The 14,153-nt window shown below is 40.2% G+C and overlaps 1 protein-coding gene across 1 annotated transcript in view; it reads left to right on the forward strand.

The window, feature by feature from the left end:
• The window catches only part of TRAP1 (TNF receptor associated protein 1), a 950,501-nt gene that overhangs the window by 837,067 nt on the left and 99,281 nt on the right, over positions 1 to 14,153 (forward strand). The window contains exon 16 of the mRNA XM_044089342.1: positions 12,305 to 12,450. Within this exon, the coding sequence (XP_043945277.1) occupies positions 12,305 to 12,450 (146 nt within the window). The remainder of the gene's footprint in view (positions 1 to 12,304; positions 12,451 to 14,153) is intronic.

Below are 14,153 nucleotides of genomic sequence, written 5' to 3' on the forward strand. Positions count from 1 at the left end.
GTGTGGCTGTCAGTTTGGGATTTTTGTTCCTGTTAGGAGGGCGAAACTTCAGTATTTGAAGATTTACATCGTTTTGTGCCTTAGTATTAAGTTAATAGGTTTTAGGGGGTATTGGGTGTGTGTTTGTTTTTTTGTTTGAGGGCTTTCAATAAAACAAAAAGTTTGTAAGATGTGACATAGGCTGAAATGGATATGACAGGACAGCTGTATAAAAGTGCAACCTGTCAGATAGTGTATGCATGTAATATAAAAGCTGGAACTAGACATTTAACAAAAAAGGAGTTATACATAAAATATGGGCATAATAAACCCTCAAGAATATGATTCTTTCTATAATGTCTTTAAACGGTAATGGTCTCACAGATAAATACAAAAAAGGAAGAGTGGTGAACTATAGTAGCTGTGCTACACGAGGCGCACTTGGAAAGAGGTGAACATGTGAACTTCATAAAGAAAGATTTTCAGGATGGTTATTCAACGGAATACCTGGGCAAAGGAAGAGATAAGTACTTATATTAATTGCAAGAGGAGCTCCAATAGTAATAGAAGAGGATAAAAAATACAACAATGGTAGATTTGTAGTACTAAGGGGCTACTGGCAAGGGAGGAGGATTACACTGGCATGTATTTATATTCCACCAAAAACTGCTGTAATGGAACTTAAGAAAATTCTGGTAGAAATAATCAGCTTTCAGCAAGGAATATTACTTATAGGCTGGGACTTTAATTTGATTTGCAACAGTGAAGATGTGTCTGGCGGGCCCAAATGTGAAAATATAACAAAGGAGGGTAGATTTTTAAATAGATTTATGAAAATATTTGGCATGAAAGATGTGAATTCAGTACTGAGAGTTCACAGTGAATTTACATATTATTCCCCAAGATACAAAAACTGAGTTCCCAAGTACCTCTTTCTTCCCCGTCACACCTCCAAAATTTGCTGTCTACCTGAGGAAAAATTCTCTGGAATCTACTTGGGGTATAAAAATATCTATGAAAGCATTTCCAAGCAAAAATCCTAAATCTTCTACATTTTGTTGCATATTTGGGAGACATGCATATATCCCCCATTTTTTTCTTTGTGAATTGCTTAACCAGTCTCTCTTCCCAATCCTTTCTAACCTACTCTGATTTTTATAGTTATCATGCAGTATTTTATATGCTATACTAATTATTTGTTTTTTAATGGCAGCTTTTGTTCTAGATTCTACAAATAATATGTACATCTTCAAATATTGAAGTTTTACATTCCTAATAGGAACAAATGTTCCAATCTAACAGCCACGCACACATACTCGAGCTAAAGTAAAAGAAAGCTTATCCATGCTAAGACGCATGGTAGAGCCTGTGATTCTATTAAGTGCTGTCTGTTTTTCCCTTATTGTTATAGCTCTCTCAGTTGGGAAAACACTTGAATGCTTTCAGAAAACATTTTCTCCAAGCCATTTCTCTTTATCAGATTGTCTGCTGGAGACATTAGAACCAGATACAAAACTTTTTACTAAAAAAAACTTGGTCAAAATTATTTTTTTAGTTACTTGCTTTAGCTAGAAAACTTGTTATTGGTACTTTCCCACTTATCTGTTGAAAAGAGAGAAATTTAAGGGATGGGTAGCAGGAATTATTCAGGGACTATTGAGAAGATAAATTTCTTCTGAAAATATAGCTAGAGTCTGGGATAAAATTAAAGTAGAATTTAAAAATTGGATGGAAATAAAAGAAAGGGAGATATGATTAAGAAATAAGAATTATTTAGAGGGACTGACAAATGTTTAAGTATTGCGAAATAGGGAGAGTCTCACAGAACAAGAAGAGGAGCAACTGCAGATTGCTAAACAGCAAAAAAGGATTACCTCGATAATATGCATGGGTTTAGAAAGCTTGCTGCTAAGCAACTTTTTTTTTATGATAACTCTAGAGCCTTACCTCAGTCATTCTACTATGCAGTAATGAGAAAAATCTCACTAATTTTTCATTTGTCATGCTCTTTTAACCAGAATTTCTTACATTGTAGTACCTACATTTCTTAAATCTGAAGAAGGAGAAAGAGAGAAGGGAGAAAGAAAAAAAAAGGAGCACCTATTTACGTTAGTATCCCCATTACACTTAAAAATAACTGAAAATTTTACTTCATAACATGCAAAGAAAATCATGTACCACTTAAATAGTACAATAAAGATAAACTCAACAAAACCAAGAACCGAACACTAAAAACTTCAAGAAACAAACTGAAGAGAGGCATGACATGTACTGCACAATATAACAGATTTAATAAATAAATTGAGTGCTTTTGTCCTGGTTATAACAACAGACTTCGTCAGAATACCTGATTAAGTCTGTTATAACCAGGACAGAAGCGCTCAATTTATTTAATAAATTTGTTATGTTATGCCTCTCTTCAGAAACTATTAAGAAAAAAACTTCCCCACCAGAGTATTTTCTGATAATATCATGCAGTAGGGCATATTCTTTAGAGTCCCCTACAAGTTTAACAAAGTCCAAAAAAGTCCAATATTTCCATATTTTTGTTCTGTCCTGTTTCACAAATATAGTTATTGCTTTGTAATCTCACATTTGTCAATTCCCAAGTTACTGATTTTATTCTCCAAATGTTATTGACATGAAGTAGGGTATATGCTTTTCAGTCCCCTACAAGTTTAACATAAAAGTCCAAGAAAGTCCATTATTTCCAGATCTTCTCGTTCTATTCCTGTTCATCTCCAAACCTTGTCTCTGCCTTATCTCCAGTGCACTCTCAATTTTTCTAGTCAACTCATGTGCTTTTTCCCCCCCCACAAGCATTTTCCGTTGAAACACTGGGAAAGGGTTCAGTGGCACAAGTCTGTCTGTGGTCTTTATTACCAGAAGAACAAGAAGCAAAATCTTTCTGTTTCACAGCTCACTTTTTGTAGGGCAAACTTTTTTGATTTCTTCCTTAGTGTGTACTTCATCAAAAGATGATTTTGTTGCTCCAGGGAAAATATTTTGAATATAGCTGGGCACAGCAGTTTGAATCTCATGCCTGCGTCTAGACATTTCCTAAATAACAGAATAAACGTATTCCTCTTCTGTCTGGTGTACAATGAGTTGTCATTCTCCACAAATATTCTGCTGTCTCCCACTTTTGGTACTTTGTCCTTCTGCCACAGTTTTGTCAGAATCAACTCCTCCTTCTGGTAAGATTGCATCTTTACTATTAAATGTCTAGATTGTTTTCTCATAGCCAGGTTTGGAGCATACACACAATATGCCCTTTCAGTTAATAATTCCTGTTGTGGAATAGCAGTTCAGTTGCTTATTTCTGCTTTTATGAAATTAATACAGTTTGTTCCTTCTAGTTTCTCAGGTACAGCAGGAAATATCAGGTTTTCCCCTAAGTGCTTTGTCCACTAATTCTATTTTTTGAAACATCTTGTGCAGTCTCATGTTCAGGCAGCTTTTCTTCATTTTGACCTCTGAGTTTTGCAGTTTTATCACCTTATCTGAGTATCTGTTTAAAGTTTCTTCCATTTTTCCACCATTTTATTGTTTGAGTTGATGTACTCCATCAGTGTTATATTTATTTTAGTCGAGTATGTGTGCAGTTGCTTTATACTTTCTTCAAGGTTACTGGAAGTTATATCTGGAACTTGCATTGCTTTTTACTGAACGACTACAGTCCTTTAACAATTCTGTGTTTTCTGTTGCCTTTTATAGCTGATCTGTCCTTCAGGTCCTCACTATTTCTTTTTTTTCCTGGCATCCAGGCTATTACTGAGATTTACTCGGAAATCCAGGTTCATTGGCATTCTCTACTAAGTTTCTGTTTTCACACTGGGAGAGCTAGAATTAAGCTTTTACTTAATGTGCAGCTATATTGGAAGTCACACTTCAATTCTTAAATGTTGAAAATGTAAAATGTTGCACAGTAATTTGATATGGGTCACAAGGTCCATGGTTTGCCATGATTTGCAACTAAAAGCAAATGTTGATGTGCAGAGCTGTAACGCCACAACTCTTACACCATTGCCACACATTACACTTGTTATCTACTTCTTACAGCATTGAAGGTGTAAATGTCTGTTCTCTTTCAATTAAACTTTGACCTTTCTTCAAAATTTAGGAGCATAAGCTTTGAGTGATGTTCCTGAGAGCTACAAAATGGTCAAAGTTAGTTACAGGCCCAAATTCCCTTCCCAGTGACTGGCAGACCAGAATATTGGACTGTTTTGGGAAGAAGGTATGCATGTCAGCAGCCCAGGCCTTCTGAGCCCCAAATTGTGAGACTCACAAGATCAGGTATCAAGGCGAAGTCATCATATAGTTGAGTGAAATATCAGTGGTATGACTGACACCATTCTGAAAGTGAAGTTAGCCTTCCAAATTCACATTGTATTTAGGCAGATATATTTATTTTAAAAGGTGATTGTGATGCTGCATATGCAGCATCCAGTACTGCTGATGTGGGGCCAGTCATTAGGAAGTAATGTCTGACTTGAGGATGCAGCCCCTGCCAGAGGATGTAAAAGCACAATTATCCAGTGCATCCATGTGTAAGGAGCTGCTCTTTACAACCCCTTCCAAAGAGATTTAAAAAATGGAAGAAAAGGGAAAAATGGAGGAATTTCTTGAACAATCATTCCATATTCCAGTACCAAGATACAATAGAAACTATATTTCAAAACATTGGCCATATCACCAACATAAGGGTAAAGGAAGGCAGGCAAAGACTGAATGTGTTTCAAAAACCAAAACAAGAATATCAGAAAGGGAGGTGACATATTCACTGCTGCTTCTGACTTGAGACCTGGCCTCCTCCCTTTCTGAATGGCTTTCAGAAACCAAGACAAGAGTATCAGAAAGGGAGGAGGCCAGGTCTCAAGTAGGAAGCAGCAGTGAATATGCCACACTTCTCTCTCCCTCTCTCCTTTTACCAAAATTCCCCCCCCCCATACCTCAGATTTCCCTGTGGTGTACAAAATGTCAAATGAATAAGAGGACGACTGGCCTTGTTTTTAAAAAAAAAAAAATGAAAAGTATTACATGAGGCAGGTGAGTTCCGCAGGTGGTTTCCCAGGGATACAGGCTGCAGTTCCTATCATTCTCAGAATTTCAGGGGATTCCTACAAAGCTAAAGGATCAAAGGCACCTGATAGCGCCTGTTTTGGAAAACTTCCTTCTGGTAAAGAGCTATAAGGGGTGTGCCAAGGGCTTTTATTCAGGAGTGCTTCTATTGTCAGGAAAGGATAGCTTTCTTGGAGGTCCATCCTGGAGCTGTCAAAATGAAACAAATTCTTGAACGTGCCAAAGTTTGCTGATATTTCATGCCCTTCTGCTTGCGTTTCACCAAACCCTGATAGTTTCTCTAGATTTGAAGGATTCATGTGTACACAATCCCATACATGGGGCCCACGTGCTTACTCATGTTCAGAGTAGGTGCCAGTTTGTCTTTGTCTTTTGGATTAGCAATTTCTGGCAAGATTTTTATCAAGTGTTTGGTTCCATTTGTAGCTGATTGCAGAACCAAAGGCATTCACATCTTCCTGTTTCTGGATGCCTGCTTAATGTAGACCCAGTCCCAGAAGGAACTAGTGAAGGCATTAGCATACACCCTGGCATAGCTGTCCTTAGGCGTAGGCCAACTAGGCGGCTACCTGGGGCACTACTTTAGCAGGGGAGCTTTTCCAGTAATCTGGATGGTGTAGGTAGACCAGGATGTGAGCACCAGGTGGTGTAGGAAGGCATTGTGGAACCCTTTTGCCAAGGGCTCCAGTTGACCAAAGACCAGCCCAACACCCTGGATGGCTTTGAGAATCTAGGTTTGTCTATCACCATTCCCAAGTACAGTTCTAGACTTTCCAGAACAATAGTCATTTTCATATACTCAGAAGGCCAAGAAATGACCCAAAATAACTGTAGAGTTCATAAGAATCATGGGGTGCGAGCCCTTGACCATCATTATGGTCCCCTTAGAAAAACTCTACACGGGGAAGCTACAGTAATACTTCAGAAGTGTTTGGCACTAGCATACCTAAAGCCTGGAGGAGGCCATGCTCATTACCCTGCATTAGGCAGAAAGTCATATGGTGAAATCACCAGATGCAGAGGACTCTGTATTCCTCTGTATCTGGTCATGTAGAGGAATCTATTCCTTTTAGACAGGCTCCTAGGAGCTAAACTCTGACTATATGTACCTTAGAACATAGCCTGTGGATTGCAGTCAGCTGGTTGCATACTGCAGGGTACCTGGAGTCAGAAACAAAAAAAGAGGCACATCATCATACAAGAAATGGTGATTGAAATTCTTGCTTTCAGGGATTTCAAACTAATCTGGAAACCAAGACTATTACAGCTAGTAATGGACAGCACTACAATGATACTGTACATAAATAGCAAGGGTTTGGGGGAATCCTTATTTGCTGTACAGGCTGACTTTGCAAAACAGAAAGTGGCCCTGGAGTCAGGGATGATCCTATTTGCCTCTTGTATCCTTTCCCGAAGGTAGATCAGTAGAGAAGAACATCAGTACGTCCCCACAAATGGTTGTTGTACATGTTCCATCTTACTGAACGTTACTCCCAGTTTGAATATATCAGAATTAGTCCTGTTTGCTTAGCTGAGCAAAAGGCAGCTATAGACATTATGCTCCAAAAAAATACGCAATGATGCTTAGGCAGCTGAACAAAACTATTTCTGTATGTGTACCCTTCTATCCTCAATTTCTCGATGAGGGAGAAGAGGTCAGAAATGCTGTTGACAGCACCCTTTTGGTAGAGGCAGTACTGGTTCTCCGAGTAAGACTGTGACAGTAAGAAAAGAGCCATTAATCTGCTACTCCATGTACAGTGGATATAAAAAGTTTACACACCCCTGTTAAAATGCCAGGTTTTTGTGATGTAAAAAAATGAGGCCACAATAAATAATTTCAAAAGTTTTCCCATGTTTAATGTGACCTATAACCTGTACAATTCAATTAAAAAAACATAAAAAATAAAAAAGTACAATACGCTGGTTGCATAAGTGTGCACACCCTTAAACTAATACTTTGTTGTGTGTGCACACCCTTAAACTAATACTTTGTTAAAGCAGCTTTTGATTTAATTACAGCATTCAGTCTTCTTGGGTACACACCTGCCATCAATTAAAGAGACTCTGATTAACCGCAGATAAAGTTCAGCTTTCCTAGTAGGATTTTCCTAACATTTACTGAGTTGCCTGCTACAGCAAAAGCCATGGTTCACAGAGAGCTTACAAAGCATCAAAGGGATCTCATATTTAAAAGGTATCAGTTGGAACACAGTGAAGACAGTCATCAAAAAGTGGAGAAAATATTGGGACAGCAGTGACGTTGCAAAGAACTGGAAGTTCCTCCAAAATTGATGAAAAGATGAGACGAAAACTGATCAGGGAGGCTGCCAAGAGCCCTACAGCAGCACTGAAGGAGCTGCAGGAGTTTCTGGCAAGTACTGGTTGTGAACTACATGTGACAACAATCACCCATATTCCCCTTCTGTTTGGACTATGGCGTAGGGTTGCAAGATGGAAACCTTTTCTTACACAGAAAAACATCCAGGCCCGGCTAAAATTTGCAAAACAATACATCAAGTCTCCCAAAAGCATGTGGGAAAATGTGTTATGGTCTGATGAGACCAAGGTTGAACTTTTTGGCCACAATTCCAGAAGGTATGTTTGGAGCAAAAACAACACTTCGCTTCACCAAAAGAACACCATCCAAATGGTGAAGCATGGTGGTGGCAGTATCATGCTTTGGGGTTGCTTTTCTTCAGCTGGAACTGGGGCTTTAGTCAAGGTGGAGGGAATTATGAACAGTTGTTCCAAATACCAGTCACTTTTGAGACAAAACCTTCAGACATCTGCTAGAAAGCTACAGATGAAGAAGAATTTCACCTTTCAACATGACAATGATCCCAAGCATACATCCAAATCAACAAAAGAATGGCTTCAAAAGAATGGCTTCACCGGAAGAAAATTAAAGTTTTGGAATGGCCCAGCCAGAGCCCAGACCTAAATCCAATAGAAAATCTGCGGGGTGACCTGCAGAGGGCTGTGCACAAGAGATGCCCTCGCAATCTGACAGCTTTGGAGTGCTTTTGCAAGTAAGAGTGGGCAAATATTGCCAAGTCAAGATGTGCCATGCTGATAGACTCCTACCCAAGAAGACTGAATGCTGTAATTAAATCAAAAGGTGCTTCAACAAAGTATTACTTTAAGGGTGCGCACACACAACAAAGTATTAGTTTAAGGGTGTAAACACTTAAGCAACCAGCATATTGTACGTTTTTTATTTTTTATGTTTTTCCCCTAATGGATTTGTTTGTTTTTCAATTGAATTGTACAGGTTATAGGTCACATTAAAGTTGGGAAAAGTTTTGAAATGATTTATTGTGGTCTCATTTATTTATATCACAAAAACCTGGAATTTTAACAAGGGTGTGTACACTTTTTATATCCACTGTAATCCTTGATTCACCTGAACATGAAAACGCACAGTAGGACAGCGTGGATGATATAACCTTGTTGCCCTTTAGACACCAGTTTTAAGATATATGATAAATCATGAGTGAAGGTGGGAAGCCTAATACTAGGAAATCTCACTTATCTACATGGAAGATATTTTCACTCTGGTGCGAAAGCATAACTCAAGACTGCAACTCAGCTGGATTGTCTGATTTTACAACACCCTTTTTGACTTTTTTCATTCTTCTGCTGCTGCTCAAACACTGCTGCAACCTTCCTTTTTGTCTGCCCGATGACTTTCTTACCTATCCCAAATTGTCACATTCAATTCTCCAGTCAGAGTAAGCCAGACCTATTCTCTCCTGTGGGTGAGAGCCCTATGGCCCATTCCTTTCCTGTCTGTGTGTGCTACTGGACAGGCTAGTCATTGGCTTAAGCAATGTGATTTCATTAAGCTCTTGCTGCGGGCCAGTTCACCTGCACTCCTAATGGTGTTGCCATTCAGTGAGACAAAGATGCCTCCCGCCTTACCAAAGATGGGAGTGAGATGGCCTTAACTACTTGCCTCTTACCTGTCCTTCCCACTGCCTCCAATTCTCCTGCCATTAATCAAGCACACCCCTTCCAAACTTCTTAATATAGAATTACCTGTGCCTCAGTGAAGATTCATTTGTTTGCTCAGCCTGCCTTACCCCTTATTCCTGTTAGTACCAGTTAAGTTTCTCAAGTGATCCTTACATCTGAGGCCCCCCTAAGAAAGTGCTGACATCTTCATGGGGGCTTGAAATTTGTTCTGAAAAAATTTACCCAGCTTCATTATGAAACAGCTGCCTTTGCAACCGTCAAGTTCCTGACATTGAAAACAGACATTTTATTAGCATTAAACTCAGCCCAGGAAGATGTCTGCACACCATACATTGATATGCAGAGAGCCTTTTTGAGTTTTCCAAAAAAAAAAAAAAAAAAATCATCTCATGGATTACTCCCTTCATTATAGCTAAGGTAGTCACAGAGCTGTCACTGAACCAAATCATGTTGTTGCCAATATTTTCCTAACTCCCACAATAGAGACTTTGCGGAAAGACAACGGGTTAGAGACTTTGCGGAATACAAGGGTTTCTGTTAATTGTTTCTAATAGCTGAAATTATTGTTGTTGAAAGGTTTTCCCTAAACCTACAAACCTTGTATCTACGGGTATCAGGAGACAGTTTTGGGTTCCACAACTGCCCTCCACACACTGAGTGCTTTAAAATTTAACTCCCACAATAAGGAAGAGAGAATATTACATTCTGTGGATGTTTACAGACAGAATATTACCTACATAAAGCCATGCACATAAACAAGACCGAGCAATTTTTTGGTTCCTTGTAGCTAATAAAGAAGGGAACACAGTTTCAAAACAAGCTATTCCTGTGTGGGTGGACTACTGCATCAGATTTTGTTACACTACTTGTGTTAAGAATTTGCAAGGATGTTGTCAGGCCACACTCTTCCAGGGCCACAGAGGGGTGAGTACCCATTTTATCCTAGATGCAGTTATGTGTTCCTTTTGTATTCACTTTCTCCAAACACATAGACTGGACACTATTTTCAGGGCTAGGACGGGTTTTTCCACTGTTGTCCTACAGAACCTCCTGCAGCCTAACACTGAACACTAACTACTTCTCTCACAAAATAAATAAATAAGCTTTGGAATCCATATAATGGTAATTACTGCAACAATGATCCATACAAAGTACATAGTGCAGTTATGTAAGGAAGTTACAGTAAGAATAGATGCTGAGGAAAGGTCTCATGTTTCATTTGGGTTTTGCTTCTGTGCATCCCCCTCACACCTGCCGTGATTGGAATGGCTGTAGGTTTTCCTTGGTCATGGTATCACTGACAGAGCCAGTGTTCAAGGTTTTATCTGATTTGGTGCTATGGGAGAAGGTTATTGGTGGAAGCTCCCTGCAGCCTTGGGAGTCTGCCCACGAGGCAGCCTAGGAAAGCCTCGCACCTAGATCTCCATGGGCAAGAAAAAACAAAAGATGGTGCAGGCTGATGCAACCCTTTTATGCTGGGAGTATGCCAAAATCCCTAGTAAGGTAGAGTCAGCCCACCCAGGGAGGAATGATGAAAAGATTGTGGAAGTCAATACATATGTCAAGCCCCTCCTGCAGGATAAGATCTACAAAGAGGTGGTCACTGCAACAGTGATTCTACATGAACATCTGCTAGTATGGTAAGTTCTTACGCAATTATACTTTTTTTTTTCATGACAGAGCTAGGTTGATGCAGGTTTCATATGCTAATAACCCCAGGGAGTCTTTTTAAGCCTAGCCTTGCTTCCCACGGTGAGACTCAAATCCTGTAATTTGTGTTTGTGTGGTAAACACCTTAAGATGATTCAAGTAGGCATAGCAGATCCATACATGCTATATGAGCAGCACTGTGATGCAATAGTGCTGCTGTCTTTCAGCACTTCACCAGGTTGGTTCTAATCCAAAGTGCTTTCTTTGCAGGGTTTGTGTTTTGCCTGGGTTCAGGCTGCTAGATGGTGAAACATTTCCCTGCTGTGGACTCCTGGCTGAAATCATATTCAGCTGCAGAATCATATGGCTCTTGCAAATTTCCTGTGGTCAGGGATAAGCACACAGTGCCATACCCACAGCTTCATTAACAAAATGCATATGGGGTAAATAATGTCCATGTCCCCCAAGGCAGTAGGAGTCATAAGGCAGTATGGCAGGCATCACCATCAGGCTGCCCAGTGGGCATGTCATTGACTGAAAAAATGCAGTGGACAATGGGCAGTACCTGTACGATTGGTGTATGTGCACCATTACCTCCTTCACAGTGTCTAGGGAACATTACCTAAAACACATACTTGAGCATAATTGTGACTCTAGTAGCATGCAGGATTTCCTTCATGCTGTTGAGCACTTTTACATGTTTTAGTTATATATATGCATGTACTGTACACCAAGCACAACACACACTACTTTCTCTGCCCACGTGCACTTGTTTATCAAGTATGTGGGTATGGTACTGTGTGCTTCTTTTATCCCACAGGAAGACTGTGACAGCCATCTGTCATTTCAGCCATGTGTCCCCAACCAGATGTACTACAGGGAAATGTCTCACCAACTAGGACCCTGAGCCCATCCTCCTTTGTGTCCATGTTAGTTTTTGTCACTTATTACAGGTTCCCCTGTATCCCAGAAAGACATGTAGGTAGGTGAATAGCAATGTTCATATTGTCCATTTAATGCATTTAACCTACATATGTGAATGTGGGTTTGTGCCATATGACAGACTGGCATTCCATCCAGATTGGTTCCTGTGTTACACCCATTGCCTTTTCTGGAAAAGGCTGCTACTTCATACAAGCCTAAACTGAGAAAAATATAGTGAAATGAATTAATGATCTTTATCCATTTTCTACTTTAATAGCAGCAGATGGTGTTGTCTTAGAGGATTGCCTTTTCCACTTGTGGATAATATGTAATGGAAATCTCAGATAGAAAAGTAAATGGTAAAGTGGCTTACAGATTTGCATATCATTAAGTTCTAAGCATATGGACAGAAAGCTTGCATAACTTGCCTAATCATTTTGATTTCAAGGTTTTCATTTTGATGTTAGTAGTTATTTTAAACATTTGTATGAATTCAGAGGTAGTGCATTGCAGAGGATCAACAGTATAAAAAGGACAGCAAGTAGAATTGAGTTTAAACTGTACAAATTCAACTTGCATGTTGTGTTATTGTGAGTGAGTTCCTTTAGTTAAGATCCTGTCTTGAAACATTCTTGCTGCATTCCACTGCTGCTGGAAAATTGTTATAATATTTTTGCCCTTTCTGCAGGTTACTCCACGACTTGACACTCATCCCGCCATGATCACAGTTCTAGAGATGGGAGCAGCACGACACTTCTTGCGTACCCAGCAGCTGACGAAGGATACTGCAGAACGTGCACAGATCCTGCAGCCCACGCTAGAAATTAACACAGGGTAGAGGCAGCAATCTTGAATTTTGCTTCTTTTCCTAGACTTAAGACTGTAGTGTTTACTAGCAGTACCCATTAGACACTTTTTTTATGCTTTTTATCCATATGCCTGCAATAGTTTCCCCCAGTTGAACTTGAGCCTTTTCACTCCCCAGTACCCAGGTATCCCCACTATTAGGGCAAGTGCCATTTTCTAGGACCATTATAAGCAGTATATCTGTATATGCTCATACGTATGCTAAGCCTCTTACCTCTCAGGATATTCTCATTCCCTGGTCTAAGAGAGTATGGCTTATATCCCACACTGAGAACATATGGACAGCATCACTTCTGCCCAGACCTGGACCTAGACTGTACTCTTCAGGCAGTGGTTCTTATTTCAAATTCAGTCTATGGAGGCATTTCCTTGTGGCCCTAACCCTATCCTAAGTGGCTGATGCAAGTCTTTACATCATGGCTGAGGCCACCAGTGCCTTTTCTTATGCCTCTGTGCTACTTTCGTGTACCATTGATGGTTACTGTCAATGGCTTAGTAGAACCAATCTGTCATCCCTGGTCACTGCCTCAGTTGCCATACAAGACTCTGCTTTCATGGGAGCAGAATGGCTGATTGGCACCACCGTTTCCTTTGCCAGGAAGAGCGAGTCAGCACAGGAGTCAGTTCCCAGTCTGCTTCCTGGCTGTTCCACCACCTGAGCCACAGTTTGAACTCTGATTGTTCTGGTCATACTAAGGATTTTAACCCTGTATGCCACAGAGCAGAGCTTAGCCCATTAAATATTTGCCTTTAAAAACTGGTATTGTTTTATGCCATCACATGATGAGAGGCTTTTTAGATAAAGATTGTCCTCTTTCTGTTCCTTGTAATCAAAAAGGAGACACAATGCAGTTCAGCAGTTTCACACTGAATAGCAAATGGTAGTTGATTAGTTAATCTGTGGTGGAAAAGGTTGACAACTACTGGCATATATAACATGTAGTGTATTCCAGGTAACATACCCGTTTACATGCAAACCTTTGTTTAATTCACTTTGTTTTTGTGGATGGTCATTCAATCCCTTGTATAGGTTCATAGGTTCATACTAGGCTATCTGCCCTAGGGCATTTGTAAGCCTAGCCAGAGTGTGTGTGGCTTTCACCACCCCTTAGGATGAGATTACTATACCCATTAGTTTGCTGTGCCTCTGTCCAGCAGTGATACAGAGATGATTCCCGGGGTAAACCTACGATCTCCCATCCACTCGTCAAGATTTCTCTTGAACAGAGTCAGTGAGGGGCTCTGCCTCACATGGACTGGGATTCTGTTCCATAGTGTAGGGAGTCTCTGGGTGATGAATCTGTCCCTCCAGCACGTCCTAGTTATATCCGTGTTGAGGTTTAAGTCTCGTGCTCTCGTGGCTCTGGTGGATTTGGATTTTTTGAGGTGGAGCATGTCCATTAATTCCGGGTTGGACATGGCCTTGTATGTCAGGCACAGATCACCTCTGAGCAGACGGTATGCGACTGAATAGAGCTGGAGTTTCTTCAGTCGGGCATCGTATGACATATGTTTGAGCCCCTTTATCCTTTTGGTGAGGAACTTTTGGGGTTTTTCCAACTGCTGCAGGTGTCGGGTAAGGTACATTCATGCGTTGTACTCAATCATTGGTCTGATAAGTGAAGAGTACAGGGGTACAATGACCTCTCCTGATCTGGATGTGAATCCCT

The sequence above is a fragment of the Protopterus annectens genome, chromosome 12.part0 (assembly GCF_019279795.1).
Source record: "Protopterus annectens isolate FY-2018-M chromosome 12.part0, PAN1.0, whole genome shotgun sequence".
NCBI classification, from domain to species: Eukaryota; Metazoa; Chordata; order Ceratodontiformes; family Protopteridae; genus Protopterus; species Protopterus annectens.